The following is a 26701-nucleotide window of genomic DNA, read 5'->3' on the forward strand; positions in this document are numbered from 1 at the left end:
AGTCCTCATGTATCTCTGTATCTATAAGCATTGTTAAGAAATACATTTTCAAAATTCACAATATAAGCCATAAAATCTATTTTTTGCTGAGCAGACTGCCAGTCCTCTAATGTAAACAACCACCAGATTCTTGTAGGGTGTTTGTTGTAATAGTTGTAGATATTTGAGAAAACACACATTTAGTCCCGGTTCACATATGTGCGATGACAGACATCGCATGTGATTTGAAGGGCATTTCTCTGAAAATCACATGCAATGTCTGTGCAATGCGAATTCAGCCTTACAGATTGTATGGCTGAATTCACGGCGGATTCAAACCAAAGTCGCACAGGACCCTTTTTTTGGGTCCGTACCAGAATCGGATCACACCTATTCGATCCAATTCATGTCCGAACTGACAGTTTGCATTGCAATATGCAAACTGATCTGGGTGTGTCGTTAACTTTGTATTGACACCCCCAGCAATTCGCATAAGGCAGTGTGAACTGGCTGTGAGTTGAATGGGATGTGGGAACCCGCAGTGGATTCGCAGGGTTCCCGCATCGCATATATGTGAACCGACACTTACATTAAAAGCAGCTAGAGAAGTCAGAGATGGCTTGTTTACTGCTTGTTAAGCATATGTAAGTAATTTAATGTCCATAGTCCAAAGAGAGGTTTGAAATGTCAAATGTCAGCATGGGGAGCTAACCCAATAAGGGCCTGTTTACACCACACTTTTCCAATCCAGATACATTTTTGCATGTTTTGTTCTGATGCATTTTTAACGTGTTCTAGTGCATTTTTTTTGGCAAAAGTTTTCTGGATTTTGGTTGTTAGGAGCCGTCACCCACTGGCATCCTAACAACCAGCGACATATCCTTGCTATCAGCAGCAGGGATGAGTCCTCAGTTTTTAGGGAGGTGGCACCTTTTGGCTTCCTAACAACGACGAGTCATCCCTGCTGCTGACAGCAAGGATATGTCACTGGTTGTTATGAAACCATTGGGTGCCGGCTCCTTAACAACTAATGATTCATCCCTTTTGCTGACAATAAGAATATTTCACTGATTGTTGGGATACCAGCAGTTGCCGGCTCCTAACAACCAACAAAAATCACAGGATAAAACACATTCCAATGCTTTTTTTCTGTCTTTTTCCACGTTCCAGATGTGTTCCATGCAGCATGTTCTACTTTGACTGCACTGGTGTGAACTATGCCATTGGATGCCACAGATCCTCCTCTTCTCAGATCTCTGGCTGGAGCTCCTGTCCTTTCCTTCCTGTTGCATGGCCCCCAAAGCAAGCAGTAGAACTATAGGCAAAACTTTTTCCTGGTGCCTCCATGGCAGCATACAGGTGATAGAGCACCGCCTCGACTCCTCCCTCAGGACCAGTGAATAGCATAAAAGAAGACCTGGCCCCTATCCCATCATTCTCCTTTTTTTCCTCATACCTTCTTGACTGGTGTAGAGTAGCAGCATGTCCATACCCTGCCGTTGGCAGCTTCCGCCAGGTTGAGCCTCTCCCGTGCGCAGTCCCTGTTCTCGGGTCGCTCAAAGCACTAAATAGACTGGGAGCCCCCTTCTGTGGATCTTTGGGGCATTGTTTGCAGGGTTTCCTCATAGGAACACCATCCTGCCTTTCTTTTTTGATGTCTGGCAGCGTGGGATTGCTGGGGGATCAGCTTTATCCTTGTCCTTCCCTTTCCTTTCTTACAGGGGGTTTCTGTCCTCCCTCCCACCTCCCTCCTTTCTGGATCATTTCCTAGGCTTTACAGGAGTTAAAGTTATTGAATTCAGGTATGTATACCTCTGTAATGCCGCAGCAGCACGTATAGATGCCCCCTCTAGCAGCTCGCAGCTCCACTCTCCAAACACTTCCTGATCCGAGGCACCGCCCCCTCCTTGCTCAGTCCTGGGAGGCTCCGGCGGCCATCTTGGATGAGGGAAAAAGGGTGATTTTTGCCCTTTTTCCCTTTTAAAAGCTACTAATTAAAATTGAGTGGTTCCTGGACCTCCTCCCCCACCCCTAATTAGTATCCTTAGTATATTTAAGCAACCTCCGGGAGCAGTTTAGGGCCTCTTCTATTTAGGTGGCGCCTTGCTTCTCCTAAATCTGAAGGCCCTGCTGGTAAATATATGAATATATATGGGGAAATGGAAGGGAGGAAATAGTTCTTCCTTTCCACCAGTAATATCAGGACAAATTCTTACTTGTTCCTTCTCGCTCTCTTTTCTTATCCTTTAAGCTGACCCTCCGGCCGTCCTACCATGAGCCATTCATACCGCAATCAAGATCCTCCCTGCAATAGGTATGTGACCAACTATCGGTAAGTAAAAAAAAAAAAAAGAGAGCACGGCTGATGGAGATATTCGTTCTGTTCTTTCTCCAGTCCTGCACACTCCAAGAGATCTGGGAAATCCTCCAGACAGCGTGAGGACTACAGCCCGGATCAAAGGTCCCGATCATCTCGGCACAGATCCCATGACAGGTGAAGGTCACGGCACCGATACCGTTTTCCTTCACCTTCTTCCCGCTCCTCAGGGAAGAAGTGCTGTGCCTGCGGAGGTACCCCGCTTCCGGACAAACTAGTCTGCAGGAGTTGCCTTAGGGAATACACGGCTGACCGAGAGTCAGAGAGCCAACAAGTTGCTGACCTTCTGAAACAGACAATGAGGGACTCCCTCTCGGAGCTGGTCCCCTTGGTTCCCGCTCAGACACTCACGCCGGGCACCCAGACTCAGCAGGCAGTTTCCGAAGCACCAGGCCCGTCATCAGCCAGCCCTCTCCTACCTCCTCAACCCCGTCAAGCCAGAGAGACCTCCCCAGAGGAACACTCAGAGGAGTCGGAAGAAGAATCGGAACCTTCAGGGTTCAGCTATACGATGATTCCTTCCTTCATTCAAGCGGTTAAAATGGCAATTGATTGGGAAGACGCAGAGGAACCTCCTCAAACATCTAAGAGATATTTTCCTTTTCTCAAAAGGAAACAAATTGTTTTCCAGTTGATGGGAGAAATCAGGGAGGTAATCCAGGATGAGTGGCAGAGAACGGACAAAAATTTCTCTCTAGGCCGCCTCAACAAACTGTATCCACTGGCGGAATCCGATTCTCAAATGTTGAATTCTATGCCGGTGGTAGATGCGGCTGTAGTCCGTCTGGCCAAAAATGTCACCCTCCCTTGGATGACTCTGCCGCCTTCAAAGATCCCCTGGATAGACGGATCGATTTAGACCTCAAGAGAGGCTATCTCGCGGCGGGGGCAGCATGCAAACCAGCAATTGCACTTACCTCGGTCTCAAACGCTATCAAAACCTGGACGGATAATGTCAAGACAGCCTTGCGACAAAACATCCCCAGGGAAGATATAATCAAGGCACTAGAGGAGCTCAGACTATCAGCGGATTTCGTTTGTGAAGCAGCCATCGACACAATTCGCTGCTCAGCCAGGGCTATGCTACACTCGGTTATGGCTAAAAGAGCCCTTTGGCTAAAACCCTGGGCGGCCGACATGACGTCCAAGCAGTCATGATGTAAGATACCTTTCAATGGTAAAGCTCTTTTCAGAGAAAAACTAGACCAGGCTATCTCAAGAGTAACGGGAGGAAAATCAGGTCTTTTACCTCAAGATCGAAAGGTAAGAAATCCTAGAGCTCATACAGCAAGATTTCGTCCAACCAATGTCAGGGATTTCAGAAACCCAAGACCTCACAGAGACGGTAGAAGACCCTGGAGGGGCACTCAGTCTACCTTCCTGACTTCCCGTAAAAACAGAACCCTATCGGCTCCGCAAGAACCCGCTAAGCCCTTTTGACGCCAGGAGTGCGCTGGACCTTCAGGTGGGAACAAGATTGAGATTATTTCTGCCAAAGTGGGTCCAGCATTGTCAGGATCCCTGGGTCCTGTCTACAATTCGTTCAGGCCACTCCTCGAGTTTCTGTCATCTTCCTCCTCGATCCTTATTTCAAGAAACAAGAATTCCAACATCGCCTCAGAAGGCTCAAACCTTACTTCAGTACATAAAATTGCTTCAGGTACAAGGGGCAGCTAAAATATGTATATACAAAGTATATTCCTCACGCCAATGGGAGATCACTCAGAATAATAGGGTAAAAATATATAAATATAGGTGGGTATTATATTATGAGAAGAACCTAAAATCAATAATTAGCAGCTGCTGTATAAAAGGTAGTAAGTGAAGTATCTAAGGTATTGATTAAGACCAAAGTACAGCGCTTGCTTGTAGCTATGAATACCTGTATAGGTTGCCTGAATTTCAGTATTGGGTATGATACCAGCACATATATTCTAAAATTGCTGTGAACAAATATTTAAAATAATGTGCAAATATTGAGTGATAAAAAAATATATACCAATAGTGTTAAAAATTGTGAATATTACTTTGCTAAATATATTGCTACAATAAATACATAAAGGTGTATCTGCATATATAAATATCAAAAAAATGTAAGATACAGGTGACTTTGTGCTCAAAAAACATATGATATAAATATTTAGGAGAATGCGTGTCCCTAATAAATATGCAGTCCAAAAATTGTAAACATTATATAAAAAATAACTTCTGTGTTCCAAAGTTAATGAAATGTCCTTGATAATAAAAATAGGTGAGTATTCAATTCAAAAAGTGCATGTGCTTGATCAGAAAAACTGTGACATCAAATTCTTGCTGAATAAAAGGGCTGGATCACTTACCAGACGTAGTGGGTTCTATATACCGTATGGTATTAGAACCTATCAGGCTTGAGAAGCCCCCTGGGCTCAATGGGTAACCTCTTTAGGGTGGTCTCCAATAACAGGTAATTCCGTCCAAGGTATTTGTGATGATATATGAAAAGAAAGAAGGCTCCAAATAGCGCAATTCAATAGGATTAAATCTATATTTCCCATATAGTGGGTAAAGTAGTTTAAAAAGATCGTATCACATCCCTGGTGGTCTAGCGGTACGGGCTGCTTGTCCTCCTCGCGGTGAGACAAGCTACTTCCGGCTTGCGCTCCACTCGGTACGACGTGATGTCGTATGTGCGGTCCAAGCTTACGCGTTTCGTCACTTCCGGTGATGTCTTCAGAGCTCCGAGTGAGAGCTTCACAGGTTTTTACTCCACTCTTTTTCTGGTACAGAAGAAAACAGGAGACTGGAGACCTGTTATAGACCTGAAAAGGCTCAACAGGTATATAAGTCTGGAGAGCTTCAAGATGGAGTCGTTGCAGACGATCATCCAGGTGGTGCAACCAGGGGACTGGATGGTTTCAGTCGACTTACAAGATGCCTACCTGCATGTTCCGATCAATCCAAGATTCCAAAGATTCCTGAGGTTTGCGTTAGGACAGACCCACCTGCAGTTTCAGGCTCTACCTTTTGGTCTCTGCACCTCACCTCGGGTGTTCACGAAAATCCTCATCTCAGCGCTGGCACCGTTACGGGAGAGAGGCTTACGAGTACACCACTACCTGGACGACATCCTCCTCTTAGCCAACAACCCAGCACAGCTCATTTCCCACAGGGACATACTGCTACGGTCCCTAGCGGAGCTAGGTTGGCTTGTAAACCATGCCAAGAGTCATCTCGTCCCCTCCCAACAGATGATCTATCTGGGCATACTGTTCGATACGCAGAGGGGAACTGTGTCATTGCCCCTCCAGAAGATAGAGGTCATTATGAAAAGAATGAAGAGGTTATGTCAGCCCACCAGATAGCGGCATCCCAGTGTTTGAGGCTCATAGGCACAATGTCAGCGTGTATTCCTGTGGTTCCATGGGCCCATTGGCACTTAAGATATTTTCAGACGGGCTTCCTGTTGCAATGGAAGAAACAGTGTCTCTCTCAGAAGATTCTTCTATCCAGCTTGATGCGCAGGAGCCTGCACTGGTGGACGAATCGGAAGAACCTATCCAATTTTCGTCAACTGGGCTCATTCCCCTGGACCATAATTACGTCCAATGCCAGTGGCCTAGGCTGGGGAGCTCACTGCGGGGAAGTCAGTGTACAGGGGAGATGGTCCTACCCCACGAGGGGGATAGTCTCGAACATCCTAGAGATGAGAGCAGCCTTCCTAGCGCTAACATCATTTGCTTCGCTGATACAGGGTCAAAGAGTAGTGCTCCGTCTAGACAACAGAGCAGCAGTCTCCTACCTGCAGAGGCAGGGAGGAACCCGAAGCAGATCTCTGCTCAGGGAAGTGGAGCCAGTAATACTTTGGGCGGAAAAAAATCTCGTAGACCTGAGGGCAGTTTACCTCCCAGGCAGCGCAAATTCAGAAGCAGATAGGCTGTCAAGAACATTTGTGCACATCAACGAATGGTCATTACATCCCCACATTTTCAGCCAGATCTGCAAACTCTGGGAAACCCCCCAGGTGGACAAGTTTGCCACAGCGGAGAACACAAAGCTAACAAGATTTTTCTCTTGTCTACCACATCCCCAGGCGGAGGCAGTGGACGCCCTCTCATGCCCGTGGGAGTTCAGAACAGCATATGCCTTCCCTCCTCGGCCGTTGATACTGAAGTTTCTTTAGAGGCTCCTGAGGGAGCATGTACAGATACTGGCGATCCTACCATTTTGGCCGAAGAGACCTTGGTTTCCCCTGGCCATGTATCTCTCGATGAGCCCTCCGGTCAGAATTCCCCCCTTCCCTCACCTTCTATCTCAAGGGGGACTGACCCATCCAGATCCCCAGAAACTGGACCTGCGAATCTGGAACTTGAGAGGAAGAGGTTTCAGGCCTTAGGTTGTTCCTCAGAGGTTATAGCTACCTTAATGAAGGCCAGAAAGTCATGCACAAATGTGGTATATTCAAGAATATGGAACAAATTCTTATCCTTTGCCACGGGACGCGGGGTAGATCCAGCCTCGCCCTCCACAACGGATATACTCAACTTCCTCCAAACAGGTCTCGACCTAGGACTGAGCCTAAGCTCCTTAAAAGTACAAGTAGCAGCCATTTCAGCCGCAACCAACAGGAGATGGGCAGAAGACCCGTTAGTGATAACATTTCTCAAGGGAGTCCTGAAAATCAGGCCACCGGTAAGGCATCCATATCCTCAGTGGGATCTGTCGGTGGTTCTGCAGGCCTTATCGGGTAAACCTTTTTCCCCTTCAAAAGATACGTCACTGTGGAACCTGACCCTGAAGACCACATTCCTGTTGGCCATTACTTCAGGGAGAAGGATTTCGGAGCTACACGCCTTGGGAATAGGCGAGGACCACATCTTTCTTCCCAGACAGGGTGGAACTGCGCCCTCTTCGTGGTTTTACGCCTAAAGTCACAACCCCGTGTCATCTCCTGGAACCCTGGGCATTACCGGTATTTTTGGATACGGATTCAGGGGCATGTAACGACTTGGACCTCTCTAGAGTTCTAAGGGCCTACCTGGAATCCACTAGATCCTTCAGGAAATCTCAGAGACTCTTGGTGATTCCCTTCGGCAAAAACCAAGGAAAAGAGGAAACCAGCAGAACGTTAGCCTCTTGGGTTGTAAAATTGATTCAAAAAGCTTACAAGTCGAGGAACATGGTCCCTCCGGTGCGGGTGAACGCTCACTCAACTCGAGCAGTCTCGGCTTCTTGGGCAGCAAGGGCTAACGTTTCCTTGGAAACAGTAGGCAGGGCCGCCACCTGGTCTTCTCGCCACACATTCCTGAGACACTACCATATCGATCCAGGTGCTCTCACAACGGTGGAGTTTGGAAAGAGAGCAATCCAAGCGGCAATGTCTATAACCAATTAAAATACTTTGAGTTCAGCATTATCCCACCCGTCTGAGCTAGTTATTTATCACCTGTATGCTGCCATGGAGGCACCAGGAAAACGGAAAATTGTATCATATTTACCGTAATTTTCCTTTCCTGGTGCCTATCCATGGCAGCATACGCTCCCACCCTGGTATTCTATATTACTGAGAATGATGAGATAGGGGCCAGGTCTTCTTTTATGCTATTCACTGGTCCTGAGGGAGGAGTCGAGGTGGAGCTCTATCACCTGTATGCTGCCATGGATAGGCACCAGGAAAGAAAAATTACGGTAAATATGATACAATTTTCCGTTTTTTTTTTTTCATTTTGGATAGGGGGTTATAACACCTGTCAAATTTTTGTTCACCATCTGTGTCCCATTGCGGAGATTTCTCTTCACTTCCTGTCCCATAACCAAACAGGAAGTGAGAGGAAATTCTTGCAAATTAAAGAAATTTTCTTGGGGACCTCCAGGTCACCAGAACTAGCATCCCCATTGGAAGATTTCCCTTCTATTACTTTTCTGGGGACAACCCAAAATTTGGGATTTTCTTTTACTTTTACTTTCAGTGATAATGATAAACAGGACAAATAGAGAGGGTAAATCTCCTTAACGGAGGCACAGACAGCAATAAAAACTGACAAGCATTCTAATCCCCCTGCACCTTATCTAAAACGAAAAAAAAAAATGTTGTCCTTAGTTATACTTAAGGGCTCTTTCACACTTGTGTTAAATTTGAAAGCAGCCTAAAAGCACATTAACACATATAGCATTAATAAATAATTTAGAATGTGTTGTACAGCTGTTCATGTTGCGTCAGACAACACTCAAATGCCCTGTGCTTTTTTACAAGGCTAAAATGGGAAATAATCACTTTTGACATTTTGCAACCACACAGTAAACGCACTGTAAATGCCATAGGTGCGTTTACAGTGTGTTTAAAGTGAGATTGTAGTGCATTTTAATAGAAGTGAATGGAGGCAATTCCAAAGCGCCAACGCCTGCCAAACTTTACAGGCAGTGTCATTTATGCCTCACAGCCAGGCTAACGTTGCAGTGTGGACACCTCCATCCACTCTTTATTGTAACAATTCTGGCATTGTGGCTATTTTCAACAAAGGCTGCGTTCACACCTGAGCGTAGCGTCTTTGAGCATTTTTCCAGCGTTTTTATGCATAATTTTGCCGCTTTTTCTGTGGCACTTGAAAACTACACTACACAAAAGTAAGTAAACACCCCACATTTTTGTAAATATTTTATGAGATCTTTTCATGTGACAACACTGAAGAAATGGCACTTTGCTACAATGTAAAGTAGTGAGTGTACAGCTTGTATATCAGGGTAAATTTGCTGCCCCCTCAAAATAACTCAACACACAGCCATTAATGTCTAAACCGCTGGCAACAAAAGTGAGTACACCCCTAAGTCAAAATGTCCAAATTGGGCCCAAGTGTCAGAATTGTGGCCATCATTATTTTCCAGTACTGCCTTAACCCTCTTGAGCATGGAGTTCACCAGAGCTTCACAGGTTGCCACTGGAGTCCTCTTCCAGCCCTCCATGACAAAATCACGGAGCTGGTGGATGTTAAGAGACCTTGTGCTCCTCCACCTTCCATTTGAGGATGCCCTCTAGATGCTCAATAGGGTATAGGTCTGGAGACATGCTTGGCCAGTCCATCACCTTTACCCTCAGCTTCTTAAGCAAGGCAGTGGTGTGTTTGGGGTCATTATCATGTTGGAATACTGCCCTGCAGCCCAGTCTCCGAAGGGAGGGGATCATGCATTGCTTCAGTATGTCACAGTACATGTTGGCATTCATGGTTCCCTCAATGAACTGTAGCTCCTCAGTGCCGGCAGCACTCACGCAGCCCCAGACCATGACACTCCCACCACCATGCTTGACTGTAGGCAAGACAGACTTGTCTTTGTACTCCTCACCTGGTTAAAACCATCTGAACCAAATAAGTTTATCTTGGTCTCATCAGACCACAGGACATGGTTCCAGTAATCTATGTCCTTAGTCTGCTTGTCTTCAGCAAACTGTTTGTGGGCCTTTTTGTGCATCATCTTTAGAAAAGACTTCCTTCTGGGATGACAGCCATGCAGACCAGTTTGATGCAGTGTTTACGGCGTATGGTCTGAGCACTTACAGGCTGACCCCCCACCCCTTTAACCTCTGCAGCAATGCTGGCAGGACTCATGTGTCTATTTCCCAAAAACAACCTCTAGATATGACGCTGAGCACGTGCACTCATCTTCTTTGGTTGATCATGGCGAGGCCTGTTCTGAGAAGAACCTGTCCAGTTAAACCCCTGTATGATCTTGGCCACCATGCTGCACCTCAGTTTCAGGGTCTTGGCAATCTTTTTATAGCCTAGGCCATCTTTATGTAGAGCAACACATCTTTCTTTCAGATCCTCAGAAAGTTCTTTACCATGAGGTGCCATGTTGAACTTCCAGTGACCAGCGCGAGAGAGTGAGAGCGATAACACTAAATTTAAAACACCTGCTGCCCATTTACACTTGAGACCTTGTAAGTCACATGACACCGGGGATGGAAAATGACTAATTGGGCCCAATTTGGACATTTTCACTTAGGGTTGTACTCACTTTTTGTGCCAGTGGTTTAGACATTAATGGCTGTGTGTTGAGTTATTTAGAGGGGACAGCAAATTTACACTATTATACAAACTGTACACTCACTGCTTTACATTGTAGCAAAGTGTAATTTCTTCAGTATTGTCACATAAAATGATATAATAAAATAATTGAAAAAATGTGAGAGGTGTACTCACTTTTGTGAGATACTGTAAAAGGGCTTTAACCTCAAAGTATGGAGATTAAAAAGAAGACTCCAATAAAATATGCCGCATTTTAGTGGTCAGCACGGAATTTCCTAACAAGTAAGACCAGGGTTGTCTTCAATTCCTTCCACTAATTCCAGGTTTTCCAAAAGTCATGATCATGTATCAGCAGCATTCTTCCAGGCATGGCGTTATTGCATTTCTATTAATGTTTGTACATCTCAAGTTATCTCAGAAATATTATTACCGAACATTTTTGTATAAGGTCACCTTAACATGGCAAAGCAAGGGCATGCCAATGGAAATCACATGTTTTCAATGACCATTCACATCAAGGCAATGCTACTGTAATGCGACTTTGGGGAAGGTGCCTGTGCTACTTCGATGTGATGCAGGCAGCTTTTGTAACTCATAGACTTCAAAGGAGTAGCAATATGTACATGCGTTTTTGGAGCATTTTTTCTTGTGATTTTTGTTAATTGTTAGGAGCACAGGCCTGCACCCCAACAAGCATGAGTCATCCCTGCTGTCAGCGGGAGTCCCCCCCCCCCCCCCCAATCTATTCAAGGCCAAAGGGCCTGGTGGGGATTTTAAGGGAGACTCCATACAAAAAAAATAAAAAAATTGGGTCCTCTCCAATATCCTTACCAGGTCCTTCAGTTCGGCATTGTTTTTAAGGGGAACCCCATGCCAAAAAAATGAAAAGAACAAAGAAAAAAATGGTGTTAGTCCCACAGAAATTCATGCCACACTGCTATCCAAGCATGCAGCCCAGCAGGACAGGAAAGGGGAGGGACAAGTGTGCAGCCCTCTCCCCCCCCCCCCTCCCCACACACAGCCCTGGCCTGGTGTGGGTGCAGGGGGTGACTTATTGGAACCTGGAAGTCCCCTTGGTCCCCCTATGTGAACGAATAACAATTGAATTTCCATGTTCTGTGTACTGTGGGAGAGCAGATATAGTGAATGCAGAGTCCTGAGTTTAGTAACACTTTAAGTAATTACATAAATCACTGATGTCTTAGATGTAACACAGGAACACTGCAGGAAGTTTATGGAGTCACGGGCGCAGGGTGGTTCAGCACTGAACATGGTTTATTTGTTAGTGTCAAAGGTGGTACAACATGGCACTGAATTATTATATTTCTTGTCACTGCCAAAGGTGGTTTAGTAAAGCACTAAACAGTATTTTTTTTGTCAGGGTCAAGGGTGATCTAATATGGCACTGAACAGTGATTTTTGTGGAGGTGAAAGATGGTCCAACATGACACTGACATGATTTTCTTTCAGGGCTTAATGTGGTCAAGCATAGCATTAAGGTTTTATTTTAATAGTCAAAGGTGGCCCAGCATGGCACTGAACAGGGTATTTTCTTAGGGCCCAAAATGGTCCAGCATGGCACTGAACAGGGTATTTTCTTAGGGCCCAAAATGGTCCAGCATGGCACTGAACAGGATTTTTGTCAGGGAAAAAAGTGGTCTTCCTCAGGATCAACAACGGGTATTGGATTGTGTATATGGGATTGTATGCTTGGGTTTTCAATACTGTTTTTTTTTTTTTTTTGTTTAACCGGATGTGTCTTTTTTCAACCCGACTAACTATGTAACTATGTATTTTCTTAGGGCCCAAAATGGTGCAGTATGGCACTGAACATGGTATTTTCTTAGGGCCCAAAATGGTCCAGCATGGCACTGTACACGATTTTTGTCAGGGAAAAAAGTGGTTCAACATGACACTAAACAGGGGTTTGTTTTTTATTTATCCTGCTACCACATGTAGGTGGGACTAAAAAGGAATTAATTTTGGTTCATAAATTTATGAAAATGTGAACAATGTACATTTAAATACAATCTAAAAAATTCTGAGGTAGTATCTTTGTTATCAGGATTAGAAATGTGCAACAAAAAAGTAACCCGTTTGTATTTTAGCTATTTATTTTGTTGAAAAATGTAAAGAGTTAAATAGATTTTTCATTTCCAAGTCCTTGCTCAGCTAGTCATTGGTAATTTTCCTGATGGATTTCTCAAACTCTCTAAGAATACAATAATAGCATACACCATCCAGAACACAATTGATGTTAGAAAAACTGAGGCTCACCTGGAGGAATATTCGCAATTGTTCTTTGTAATTGTCTAAGATAATATCATTTTTCACTAGATAGTACAATAATAAAGACACGTGAAAAGGTGCAAATGAGAGCATGAAGGTGATCAGGTTGGCCATGAGAACCTTGATTGCCCTTGCATTTTGCAAGGTAGCTTGTCTTTTCTTTTTAATTGTGAGAATGATATGAGTTGTACAGACAATTAGTAGGACAGTACTAATGAGAAACACTGCCTCCAGTAAAATGATCATGGTCCTGTTGTTCCAAGTGCGACTTGAAAACCCGTAGAAACAATGTGATTCTTTAGCATCTCTTAAATCAATAAGAAAAGCAATTGATGTTCCCCATACCAAAATGCAGAGAAAAGCACAGACAATAGTTGCTTTCTTAGGGGATCTGAAGCGTTTGGATTGAAAGGGGAATTGTACAGCTATGTAACGATCCATACAGATACTAACTGATATCAAAATGCTTCCATACATATTGACAAAGTAGAGACTTTCCAGGAATGTGCACACACCGAATCCAAGGCTCCAGCTCTGCCCCATCCTATATGCTTTTATTTTAAATGGAAGTGTGACTAACAGCAAGGAGTCAAAGACGATCAGAGCTGTCATATATGTTGTTGCTTCTATCCATTTCTTAATCCTGAAGAACAGTATCCATAAGGCTAACATGTTAAAGATGAAACCAAAGATAAATGTTGGGATGTACAAAACTAATTGGAATAGCTGTACAGAAGGATGGATGCCACTGGAGTTTTCCTTATTTTGAATACCCTGGGAAAAAATAAAGTATTGCTAGTAGTCACATCTGTTTATGCTCAGTTGGTTTATAATACAATACTATATAACAGAGTAAAATTTACATATAAAAAAAGGAAAAATCAAATCATTATCTTAGGAAATTACTATTTTTATTTCTATCATTTTCACGAATCATCCTTTTACAAATGTTTTTATTATATTGTATAAAAACTTCTGAAATACACATATACATATAAAAAATGTACCTTAGTAGTGCTAAAGAAATCTAGAAAACAATACTGTATATGAGATGAGGTATAAGGTCCTTTATGATATATATATATATTATGCATAGTATCATGGTAGCATCATTTTAAGGCAGATATTCATGAAACAAATATTCCTCCTATGAAGTGGGGCTCTGCCTGCACTGCACAGGTTAATTGCTCATTTTGCCTAGGACACACTGAAGGGCTATACTTACCCAATCCTTCGGAAAAACTGCGCTCCCCCACGTACAGCGGTGGACTGTTCCTGCGATTCTCAAGTCCAGAGCCAGTCATTGGGGATGATGACATCAGGAACAGTTTATTTAAAAGATTGATAGCGTGCGGGGGCGGGAACGGTCTTGTGCTCAGGGGATTGGTGAATTAGGAATTGGGTATCTCCGTTCTGGAATCCCCTATACAAAAACATACAGTTAACCCATGCAGTGGACATTTTTCCCGGAGTTCTTCTTTAACTAGAAATTGTACAACATTAACCGCTTCCAGACTGCCCCACACACATGTACTGTAGTAGGGCGGCCCTTCGGTGCCAAATCACATACCTGTTTATCTTTTTTGTCTCCGGATCTGGGGCGACCCGCTCCCACTGTGGTTGGACATAGCGGGAGCCAATCAGCGGGTCTGGTGGACTTGATGTTCACTGGCACCTAGAGATCATTCCTGAGAGAGGCAGAACGGCAGTCTGACTATTTAAACAAGGCAGATTGCCATTCTGTTAGAGCGCAAAGATGGATATCCTGTGTTTCTGCTAAGCAGGAACATGGATCGCTGTCTTCCCCCAGTTCAAGCAACCCCATGCAGTTATCAAGCACTCCCAGGGAACACATTTAACCCTTTGATCCCCTCTATTAACCCCCTCCCTGCCAGTGATTTTAGTACAGTAACAGTGCTTTTGTTTAGCACTGGTCCCCAAAAACTGTCACTTATTGTTAGATTTGTCCACCGCAATGTTGCAGTCCCGCTAAAAATCGCTGATCACTGCATTACTAGTAAAAAAATAATACAATTCCATAAATCTATCCCATAGTTTGTAGACGCAATAACCCTTTGTGCAAACCAATCAATATACGCTTATTGGGATTTTTTTTTTTTTTTACCAAAAACATATAGCCAAATACATATTGGCTTAAATTGATGATGAAATTTGATTTTTCATTTTTTTATTGAGTATGTCTTGTAGCAGAAAATAAAAACTATTGTTTTTTGTTTTCAAAAGTGACGGTCTTTATTTGTTTATAGCGCAAAAATAAAAACCGCAGAGGTGATTAAGTACCACCAAAAGAAAGCTCTATTTGTGGGGAAAAAAGGACATCAATTTTATTTTGGTTACAGTGTCGCATGACCACGCAGTTGTTTAAAGTAATGCAGTGTCGTATCGCAAAAAATGGAATGGTCATGAAGGCGGGTAAACCTTCCGGAGCTGAAGTGATTAAAGCATATGGAAAGTATATATATATATATATATATATATATATATATATATATATATTTAGATTATTGCATTGGGAATGGTTAAAACCCTAATATGGTAACTTTTGCTCAACCTTTCCCTTTGGGGAGATTTCTCTTTACTCCCGTTCCTGAAGACATACAGGAAATTTCTATAAAGTAAATGGAACTCCCATCTTAGAAGTCACCAGGAGTGCTAGCCACAATGTGCAGGTATGCATGGAATACATGAACTTTATAACAAACCAAATTCTTAGTTTGTCTGGTGACAGGTCTGCGTTCTCTATTGCTGCTCCATCACCACTGATGTCATGCTCTTGGATTCCTCTGCTAAACCAGCTTCTGTTTCTTTTTGGCCATTGGACAGCACTGATGATCTGACTCTTGAGCACACGCATTGAGAATACATTATCCTTGGGCTTGGCTAAACTCTGGACATCTCATACAGTAAATGCCAAGAATGTAAACTGGCATTTATGAGATGTCCAGATCTGGGGCTTGGCTAAACTCTGGACATCTCATAAATAGCAAGAATGTAAATTGCACACTGCACGCTTGGCAAGCTTTGCAGGCAGTGTACAATTTAGAAAAATAGATTGTGGAAACCTGTGGAGGAGGAAGGAGTGTTGGGGAGTGCTACTTTGTAGAGAAGCTGTCATTTTGCCCTGCACATGCAAGGTGACCACCACACCAAGCGATTGGTAATACTGTAAACCAGTCTTGTGATATACACACATCTGCCACAAAGCACAGCCAGGTGAGTAACACACTTATCTCTTTGTTCAGACACACATCTAAAGACAGCCAGGCAACTAATATGTGTAAAAGGAAAGGCTAGCAACGACAGCCTACAAAAGTCTTTCATGACAGGTGTACTGGAATCATTAATAAATCGTTATTGCTTTATTATTAATGCAAGCACTCTAAATACCTGAACTTGACTTGGCATGAGTCTCTTGCAGTCAATGTACAGCAGAGGGGTAATATTAAAGTATTTTGCATCGCAAGAGGCCAATCAGATCATGTGCTAACAAGCAACGTTCTGATTGGAGGAGAGCAGACTGAGAGATGAGCTCATCACTGCATTGCTTCTCCTTTCACAGTGCAGTTACAGGTTGGGGGTAGGTCCACGAGGGCCTGGGCTCAGAGAAAATTGGTTTAATAAGGTTGGCTAGCAGACTGAGGACATCTAGTGGTGGAAAATAAGTACTCTGGGGGACAGCTCTGTATCAAACGTTAGTATGGCAGAAAGGGCTGCTTTTTTAAAATCTTTTAATGAGCTATTTAAGTTTGTTGTTTTTGGTTGGAGTTCTGCTTTCGGAAACAGTGGGACACTCGGCTTATATTAAAGGCTTTGTAAAGTCAGAAGATTTTTTTATCTTAATACATTCTATGCATTAAGAAAAAAAGCCTTCTGTGTGCAGCAGTCACCCTTAGCCCCCCTAATACTTACCTGAGACCCCTCTCTATCCAGTGATGTCCATGAATTCCTGAGCTGCCTGGGACTCTCTCCCCTGATTGGCTAAGACACAACAACAGTGCCATTGGCTCCCATTGCTGTCAATCAAATTCAGTTAGCCAATCAGCAGAGAGAGGGGGCAGGGGCCAAACAGCAGCTCCATGTCTGAATGGATACACAGAGCTGCAGCTCAGCTCGGGTGCCCCCATAACAAGCTGCTTGCTGTGGGGGCACTCAACAGGAGGGAGGGGCCAGGAGCTCCAGCCAGGGACCCAAAAAGTGGAGAATCTGGGCTGCTGTGTGCAAAACCACTGCACAGAGGAGCTAAGTATAACATGTTTGTTATTTTAATAGGAAAAAAAAATGAGACTCTTCAATCACTTTAGGGCCTCATACACATGATCTTCCTGTTTGAGCATCTTCTATTTCAGTTTTTTTTTTTACATGTATTTGCATGTATTTACCTGCATTTTTGCGTATACGCTTTTGCACATTTTCACGCAAATGAGCAAAAATGTATTCTCACGATCTAGTTCTGCTTAATATGTAAATGGGCATTTGCACTCATTTGTGCGTACACTCACGTGTATTTGCGCACGTGAGGCGTAAACTACTGACCAAAAAAGCAGATTTTACTATCATTTTTTTTTTAACTGAAGAATGCACAGCGCTTGTTTACGCGTCTGTGTGCATAGGCACATTACAATTAATTAATCTGGGCTACTCTTATGCTAGTTACAATACAACATTACAGTACCAAAAAAATACAATAACTATTTTAGGAAAACCTCTTGCTAACAACCTATGGGAAGATTGAAAGTGTTTGTCATTACAGTCACAGACCTTTTAGTTTATAAAAGCATTTTTCATCAGTCTTTGACTTTTTTACTTTTCCAAATATGGACAGTAGCGCTACACATATCACAATTACTAGCACTTTTTTTCTGCTAGGTCCCTAGATGTAGTATAATACATAGCTTACCTGCTCAAAACTTCCGTTTTCCATCCTGGCATTCTGCAGTGCTCCCCTCCAACACCAACCCTTTTGCTGCTACTCGGGTGATCCTTAATGCTCTGCTTGGGATGAAGATTCCTTGTTGTCTTTCACAGAAAACCTGATGGTAAAAAAAAAAAAAAAAAGCCCTGAGAGTAGCTGCCAATCAAATTGAACCCTTTCACTGCTAGAACATGTGCATTTTTTTTAACAAGTGCATTTTTTGCACGTTAAAAAAATTATTTTAGGCTTGAAGATTAGTTAAAAACCCCAAATATGATATATTTACAGAAAGCAAAGACCCAGGAAAATAAAACAATGGTGCACACATACAAAATATACTACCTATAGACATGTGCAGAACAAAAAAAATGTGTTTTGTTTCACATAGATTCATTATGTTACTAATTTAGTTTTGTTCATTCATTTCAAAATTTTTTTTAGCTTAGTTTCATTAAATTAAATTTAGTTTTAAATTTTCTAAAGAATTCCAAATTTTCGGAATGTTTCGAATTCGGATCGGTCGAAAAATGATTGACTGATTTGAATTTTGTGTGAAGAATAGCTGGTCTTTCAGGAGCAGGTCAGGAAGCCGGCTTTCCCACAGACAGCTGAATGTAAACAAAAGAATGCCGGCAATGCACATTTCAGAAAAAAAACAGTATGGGCTCCCCTCAATTAATACCAGGCCCTTCAGTTCTGGTATAGATTTTAAGGGGAACCCCATGCCAAAGTTTAAAAAAAACAGCGTGGCGTCTCCCCTCTTCCTGAACCATACCAGGTCACATGCCCTCAACATGGAGGGGTGCTTTGCCCCCCCACCCGAAGCACCTTGTCCCCATGTTTATGGGGACAAGGGCCCCTTCCCCACAACTCTGGCCCATGGTTGTGGGGGTCTGCAGGTGGGGGGCTTATTGGAATCTGGAAGGCCCCTTTAACAAGGGGGCCCCCAGATCTCAGCTCCCCCTTTGTGAATAAGTATGCCTACCCATTCACCAAAAAAGTGTAGAAAGTAAGTGAAGATACAGCACAAGTTTTTGACCATTGATGCGGACAAGGGCCTCTTCTCCACAACCCTGGGGAGAGTTGCTTATCGGAATTTGGAATTACCCTACCTATTCAAAGCGGGCATTGAGATTGACCATGAATCTACATTGGGGGACATTGTTTTGATTTTTGCTTTTTTAAATAAAGGATTTATCAAAAACTCTTGTTGTGTCTTTACTCACTTTTTTGGTGAATGGGTAGGGTACTTCCAGATTCCGATAAGCCACCCGCCTCCAGACCCCCAAAACCACCGGCCACGGGTTGTGGGGAAGAGGACCTTGTCCCCATCAACAGCATCAAAAGCACCCCCCCCCCAAGTTGAGGGCATGTGGCCTGGTATGGTTCAGGAGGGGGGCTGCTTGCTTGTCCCCCCACTTTGCTAGCCTGCTGGACTGCATGCTTGGATAAGGGTCTTGTATGGATTTTGCGGGGATCCCACGCCATTTTTAAACACAATTTTGGCTTGGGGACACTAAGGGCCTGGTATGGATTGGGGGGGACCATATTGTTTTTTTTTTTTTTTTCATTCTGGCATTCTTTTGTTTACATTTCAACTGTCAGTGGAGAAGCCTGCTGATAGCTGATGAGTCGATGGTTGTTAAGGATGCTGCATCCGGTTTCCCCACCAACTGTTTAACAACCAGCTGTTCTTCACACAGAATTTGAATCAGTTGATCATTTTTTAACAGATCCAAATTCAAATCGTTACGAAAATTTGGAATTTGTTAGAAAATTAGTATATGAAACAAAATTAATGAAATTAACTAAATTAAATGAATTTCATCGAAATGAGTTACTATTTCATTCAGAGATTCAGATACATCCTAATCTCCAAATAACCAATTCCTCCGAATTTATTTTTGGATTGAAACAAATTGCACATGTCTAACTACCTCATTTTATGGTAAAATAAAACAAATGAGGTTGTGCTTGGTAAATAAATAACTACTATGTCAGATGTTAACCTCTTGCTTACCAGCTGCCGTGTATTTATTTAATGCAAAAGCCACTAGATGGCGCGCTTGCTCTGCCGAAAGGCGCGATTGCACTGTGATTAGGTAGCGGGGATGTCAATTAACATCATCCCTGGAAGAGACTGAACGCGGTTCTGCCTATGTAAACAGGGCAGATTGCCGTTCTGCAAGGGGAAAAGATAGAGATCTTGTGTTCCTGCTAAGCAGGAACCCGGATCTCTGTCTTCCCCAATCAGTGCAACCCCCCCACAGTTAGTAAGCACCCCATAGGGACACACTTAATCCTTTGATCCCCCCTGATGTTAACCCCTTCCCTGCCAGTGTTATTAGTACAGTAACAGTGCATTTTTGAAGCACTGATCATTGTATTAGTGTCACTGGTACCCACTAAGTGTAAAAAGTGTCAGTTGTTGGATTTGTCCACTGCAATGCCTCAGTCCTGCTAAAAATCGCTGATCGCCGGCATTACTTGTAAAAAAATAAATAAATAAATAGAAATTCCATAAAAATATCGAATAGTTTGTAGACACTATAACTTTTGTGCAAACCAATCAATATACACTTATTAGGATTTGTTTTTACTAAAAATATGTAGCAGAATACATATTGGCCTAAATATTGGATGTGTTTTATAGCAGAAAGTAAAAAATATTTCTTTTTTTAAAAATTGTCGCTCTTTTTTGTTTATAGCGCAAAAAATAAAAAGCGCAGAGGGGATTTAATAACATCAAAAGAAAGCTCTATTTGTCTTAAGAAAAGGACATATATTTGGGCATAGCATCACACAACTGCGCAATTGTCAGTTAAAGTAACACAGTGCTGTATCACACAAAATGACCTGGTCATTAAAGGGGTAAAACCTTCCGGTCCAGAAGTGGTTTAAACTGCAAGTGCCCAAAAAAAGGTGACAAATTTAAACAATCAAGTTTTTCCAAATGTCAGGGCACAATCCACAATGGAGGTGCTCGAAGACCTGTCATCCCTGCCAGCACTTTTCATGGCTGTAGGATCTTGCACTGGTGCATAACAAATGCACAGATGCGCACAAGAATGCACATTGGCACACTTATGCGCACAGGTGTGTGCTGAACCATGCAGGCGCACTGGTGCACAATCACGCACACCCCCAACATAGTTTGGTGCCAAACGGCCTTTATAAGGAAACCTAACAGTGGCTGCAGTTGCTGATTGATCATCGGCTCCTCTAGTGTGTTATTCCTGTGATTTCCTTATTCCTGTGATTTCCTGACCTCGACTCAGCTTGTCCAAACCTGTTTTCTGCGCGCCTCCTGTGTTTGACCCTGGCTATCCACCTGACCTCATCTGCCCTGATACCCACCTGGCACCTGACTTTGGCTTTCCATTGACTACTGATGCCACCTGTCTGCTGACTCCTCTCTCACACGTCAGCTGTACTCAGGAACTACCTGCTAACAGTCCAGCAGGCGACCCATGATACTTTGGGCCAGATCTCTACTGTTTCAAACTCAGGGGGGTCTGGAACTTAGCCGCAAGGGAAGCCCTCTTTCCATTGGCCTCTAGCACCAGGTACATGATACCAAAGTTCTTACAGGTTATTGGTGTACAGTTATCCTTGAATAATGTCAATCTTTATCCAATCAAGCACAACAAGTTGGTAGTTCTAAAGGAAATTGTAAAGAACATTTTTAAAAATTGTCATGAGCTTAAGGTAAACTAAAGTAGATCTATTCCAATCACTGAAATCTCATATAATCTTTACAAGTTAATCTTATTTGAAAAAAAAAAAAAATATATATATATATATATATAAATATATATATATATATATATATACATATATATATATCAATCACCCATCCTAAATGGGATACTAGTCTGGTTCCACTATCACCAGGGGAAACTGTGGGTTCAGCTCAAACTATTTTTAATTCCTATTGGACCTATAACCTCTCCCCTGGATTCCACCTATAAGAAGAAGGATATTGGCACCCTTCCAGCACTTACTAAACTGATAGTGTGCTCTGGGACACCCTGACACTGCGTCTCTATATCTCTGCCTATACTGGCCCTATGATGCCTCTAATTGACAATCCTTTACTGTCCATAGGAGTGCATTATCACACTCGAAGTCCTTGGAATAAAAGGATACCCAGCCGCTTGGTTTCAATCCTTTCAGTTGACAGTTCCCTTCTTAACCCTACGGTTTCTATCTCAAATGTACATGGAATGGAAATTGGTTCTTACAACAACAAATTAAATAATTTTTTTGCTTCAGTTACTGGCAAACAAAAACTTTTTTCCCGTCCTACTGCATTTGAAGAACTATTACTTAGTAAATCACCCCCAAGGAAAACAATTTCCCACATTTACTCTATTGTGTCCCTTCTTTCACCCAAACCTTCCAGCCTATGCTGTCAAGTGGGAGAATTAATTAAATACTCAAATTAGCACGGAAGATTGGGAGAAAGCATTTATCCTGTCTCATAAGCTCCCTGTAGCCAGTGCAGCACAAGAGAAAAACTTTAAAATTCTGATGACACAATGGAAAAGGTGCCCAGATACTTTACATCGTCATTATCCCTTCGTATCCAGTTTGTGTTGGCGGTGTGGGAGCCAGGAGGGTACTATGCTTCATATATGGGCCGAGTGCCCCCTGATCAAGAAGTTCTGGGCGTCTATTTCACAGCTTTACTGTAAAGTGACAGGGACTTTTATCCCCAATGATCCTCAGATTACCTCCTGCCCGTACTGCCAAGTTTAGAAAAATGTTATATACTTTGCCACTTTTTGACAGCGGCTTATAATCCCTAGATATTGGAAAACCTCAGTGGTGCCTACAATGGCTGAATGGTTACTAGAAATTGATTCACTTATGGACTTTGAATATTTTCTAGCTGTGGAACATGATAGTCTGGATAAACATGTTGCGACCTGGGCTGCCTGGGTTACATTTGGAAACACGCAAGAGTTTAGATCCATTTTGTTTTCTTAAGATGGTCTTTAAGGTAGGGTGGAGAGCAATTCTCATTTCTCATTACATTTCTTTTTTCTTTTTCTCTTTTTTTGTTGTTATGTTTTTGGTTATGTTTTTGACAATGAAACTCATCAATTGTTTATTCCATTTTTAGGAGATTCAGGGATCTGTATGGGTATCATAGGGTGCTTGGGAACTCTACTATTTATAAGTAGATATTCAAACATAAGATGGCTGTTTTGAGTATGTTAGGTCATAGCTTTATTCACAAATCCTTTTATGTTATTGGGAAACCTATTTTCCTGAATTTGCTCAGACTTTTTAAAAAAATAAAATAATATTAAATATAAATCTTTTTAAAGCTGCAGCTTTCATTAAAATAATACCTGATGGTCCGGTCATTAAGGTCCCTGTTCTGGGTTAATATAATGCTCTGTCCATGTCTCCGATATACCTAATGAGCGTTTAAAACCTGTGACATACAGTTCCATTATAGAGTAATAAAATAATAATAAAAAGAAAGACAGTGCAGGAAATGTTAAGCTGACCATACATACTTTTATCAGATTCCTGCTAAACTGTAACTCCGGCTATAAAACTGCTTGAACAATGCCTGCATCTTGGATTAAATGCAAGTGCTATGCGGATGAAAATATTTTACCTGGCTCCTTTACATTTTTAATTGAAATATGTGGGATGGAAGGGGGGCCATTTGGACCAACTAAAAAGTGAATTTCGGCTGTTAATCAGGAACCAGTCAAAATGATGGTAGTTTTTTTTATGACGAGCTTAAGAGAGAAGAAAAGATGAAAAACACAGAGAGAAGAAAAAATTAACTTACTGATGTAAGACAGAGAGATACAAGAGAATAGAGGTCTGCAATAGAAGGGATAAAGGAGAAAAGAAGAGGAGAGGAGCAGAGAGATGCAGGAGGGAGACAGAGAGAACGTACCTTCAACTTTGTTCTGTGGTGCTCGTAATAATGGGTTGTCAGTGGATGCGGCTACAGACAATGATTAAAGATCAAATGTTATCAGTGCTTCCGCAAAAAACTCATCAATTAAAAAACTACATTAGTGGCATGTAAATATTTGAGCTGCTGTACATGGTATTCCCCTTCTGCTTATTTCAGGAAGCTGAAATCTTTTGCGTAATATAATTCAGGCACTAAGCATGGTATTGTAAAACAATAAATATGCTTGGCGGTCTAACAAATGTATAGGAAAGAATTTATTCAATGTCACTGATCCTTTGTTAAAGGGACCCTGTCACCAACTTAAAAAATTGCAGGTGAAAGCTTAGAAAATTCAAGTATTTTATTTGCTTACTTGCTTTTCCTTTCTATAATTTTTTTTTTTTTTTTTTTTTTTGTGTTTCAATCATTTTTATTGAGTTGTTCATATGAAAAAAAATATATAAACAGATAGAAAAAAACTTTAGCTTAGCTGTTACATATGGAACCATCCAACAAGCGGTTGTTTATTGGTTTACAATGCCAAAAACAAAGTCATATGAAAACTTGAGCAATAGATGCAGTGTTGATACTAAAGGCCCGTTCACACGATAAGAAAATCTGAAGGGAAATTTCGTCCGACGACTGATCTGCCGATTTTCGGATTGTTAGTATGGTGCTTCCAACAGCCGACTCCGACTTTTCGGCCGAAAAAATCCTAGTGCGCAGGCTATATAATTTTTGTCGTCCGTCAACACAACGTCCGATTTTCATGCAGTCTGTACAGAATTCGTCAGACAAAAATCTAAAATCTGAACACGCATGATCGGAAGCAAATAACGACCCGGAAGAATTTGTGTCCGAAAACTAGCCATTGTATCAAGAAAGAACTTTCGTCTCACGGCAGGCAAATTAATTTTTGAAATGCGATGCACATGCTCATCTTGGTTAATGTAAGAAGAAGGAAGCTGCTGCTCATAACTGTATACTTTATAATTAAAGAGGCATGTGTTCTGTTATGATGATGATAATGATTTGGCTATTCTGCATGTTGCATGGTGTTTTTTTATAATGTTAACTCTACACCATTATCAATGGTTTATGAATGGAAAATATCTAACTATTTATGTGTCCCTTTATAAATTTTTTCATGAATGTATAATACATATATTGCTGCCTACTCCCAATACGCTCAATTTTTTACAATAAAGATAGGCAAGTAGTTTATTAACCATTTTATTTACTTTTAAAATAAATGTATCCAAGAATAAACCTAGAGATCCTCTCATTTTTAAAAATAGAACTGAAAACAAAAGTGCATTCCGTGCTCAAATAACTTAGAAATAAATAATAATCTGGAACAGAAAAAACACATTATTAATTCAAATAATTTATTAATGTGAATAAGTATAGTCTTGTGACCATGGGGGTAGGTGGGGATTGGGTGCATATTGCCACTGACTGCCATGTGGCTGTGGTGGCTGTGGTGGAGGTGGAGGGGGTGGCTGGTAGTCTGACAGGTGTGTGTGTCCGTGGATTTCTCCTCGGACACCTTTATTCAGCACCTGCAGTAAGAGGACCTCGGCCATTTGTCGTTGGTCCTCTGTCATCAGCCGCAATTTATTGGCTGTAAGAAAGCCAAATGAATCAGCCTCATCTGGCTTTCTTTGCAGGGCCATAGAGGCCTGGCTTAGAAAGGAAGCAGTGGCTTCCTCCAAGTTTTTGTATTTTTTTCTTCTCTTTTCAGGAGGCTGTGTTCTTAATGACTGTTCAGATGACGCCTGGCTTCCACTCGGCTCCTCCACATTGACACTTTCCTGTTTAGGAAATTAGTACATTATTATAATGTTTATAGTGAATATAAAATGTCACGTTTGTGTGATTATTTAAACAAAATAACAGACTTTACATTAAGGATAAATTATTGCCTTGCTAATATTTGTTTAGCATCATTATCTTTATTGCAGACGATATATTGTTAAATGCTATACCTGTGTCAAGGTCCTCTACATCTTCCTCCTGGGTTTCAGCACATGAGCCCTCTGCCGCAGTGGAAGGGAGAGTAGAGAGGGATGGCCTGGGTTCTGACTGTTCTGTCAGGAAGCGCAGGCTCTCGAAGTACCAGAGCCTTGGTACATATATATCATCAGCACCAGCTCCTGACCTTTCAGAATCACGGATTTTGTTCAGCTCCCTTTTAAAGGTGCTGCGCAGATTGGATATTTTGTTTCTGACATAATGAATGTCAGCATTGGGGCAGAATGGTTTACACAAATCTGCCAATTTTTGCAGAGCAGCATTTCTAATTTGCTTATTAGAGTAATCTTTACTCTTCACCCTCCACAAACACGGCATCTGTCTGGCTGTATGCCTCAATAAATTGAGGTAATAAATCTGGTGACGTAAATTTGTCAACCATGATGCCTGCAAGACACAACACAACACAAAACATAGTCAAAGATCATGTTTTTTTCACATAAGATAGGCCCAATATAAGCTGTATAGGGCACCAAACACCCGTGCTCTAATCTAAAGTTGTACCTTTGTTTGCTCAGATGATTCGTGGTTCGCCGATCGATTGTGCACCTGTGACAGATCTGTCTGATGGCGAATCGTTGAAGGAACGATCTGGCGGCCTTTACATACAGCGCATGCTTCAACTCCGCCTCCAGTGTCGCACTGACGCAGGGGCGTGTACGTGCCGAATATTAAGCTGCATGCGACACACAGACACGTGAGTCGGCGGAAGATTTGTGTAGGAGATGGCAGAATCGGAGAGTTGCAGTCAAGGCCGCAGTGGTTGGGCTCAGAAAAAAACCAAAGCCACACCTATGAGCAAGGGTGAGATGGTTGAAATGGTGGCCATACTGGAGAAAAATTATTATGATGGCAAGCTGGAGAATTATAAAAGGCCCAACTCCAGAAAACACAGAATTCTTGATAAGGTAATTTCATCTCTCAAAAATATTTATGGTGTGGATCGTTCGAAGGACCAAATCAGAAAAAGATGGTCAGATCTGAAACATCGGGAACAAGAACAGCTAGGTCACATCCATCATATCCTGAAAAGAAGTAAGCAATAGTTGTGTTTAAGCAATATGTATTGTGTATATTTGGTGTATGTTCTATAGAAATGTATAGATACTAATGTCTATGAAAACTTTACTTAATAATTAAAATTGCCATGTATGTATTTTATT

General features: G+C 42.1%; 1 protein-coding gene and 1 pseudogene across 2 annotated transcripts in view; one reads left to right on the forward strand and one right to left on the reverse strand.

The window, feature by feature from the left end:
• The first annotated feature begins 2654 nt into the window (after window positions 1–2654).
• On the forward strand, window positions 2655–3796 carry LOC309550437 (lamina-associated polypeptide 2, isoforms alpha/zeta-like; annotated as a pseudogene). The gene has a single exon. The product of its transcript is annotated as a lamina-associated polypeptide 2, isoforms alpha/zeta-like (transcript).
• An 8616-nt stretch (window positions 3797–12412) lies between these two features.
• LOC309549223 (G-protein coupled receptor 55-like) overlaps window positions 12413–26701 on the reverse strand; it is a 184232-nt gene continuing 169943 nt past the window's right edge. The window contains exon 2 of the mRNA XM_082249338.1: window positions 12413–13416. Coding sequence (XP_082105464.1) covers window positions 12526–13416 — 891 coding nt within the window. The 3' untranslated portion in view covers window positions 12413–12525. The remainder of the gene's footprint in view (window positions 13417–26701) is intronic.

This window comes from Pelophylax lessonae (assembly GCF_965119305.1).
Source record: "Pelophylax lessonae genome assembly, chromosome: 3".
NCBI classification, from domain to species: Eukaryota; Metazoa; Chordata; class Amphibia; order Anura; family Ranidae; genus Pelophylax; species Pelophylax lessonae.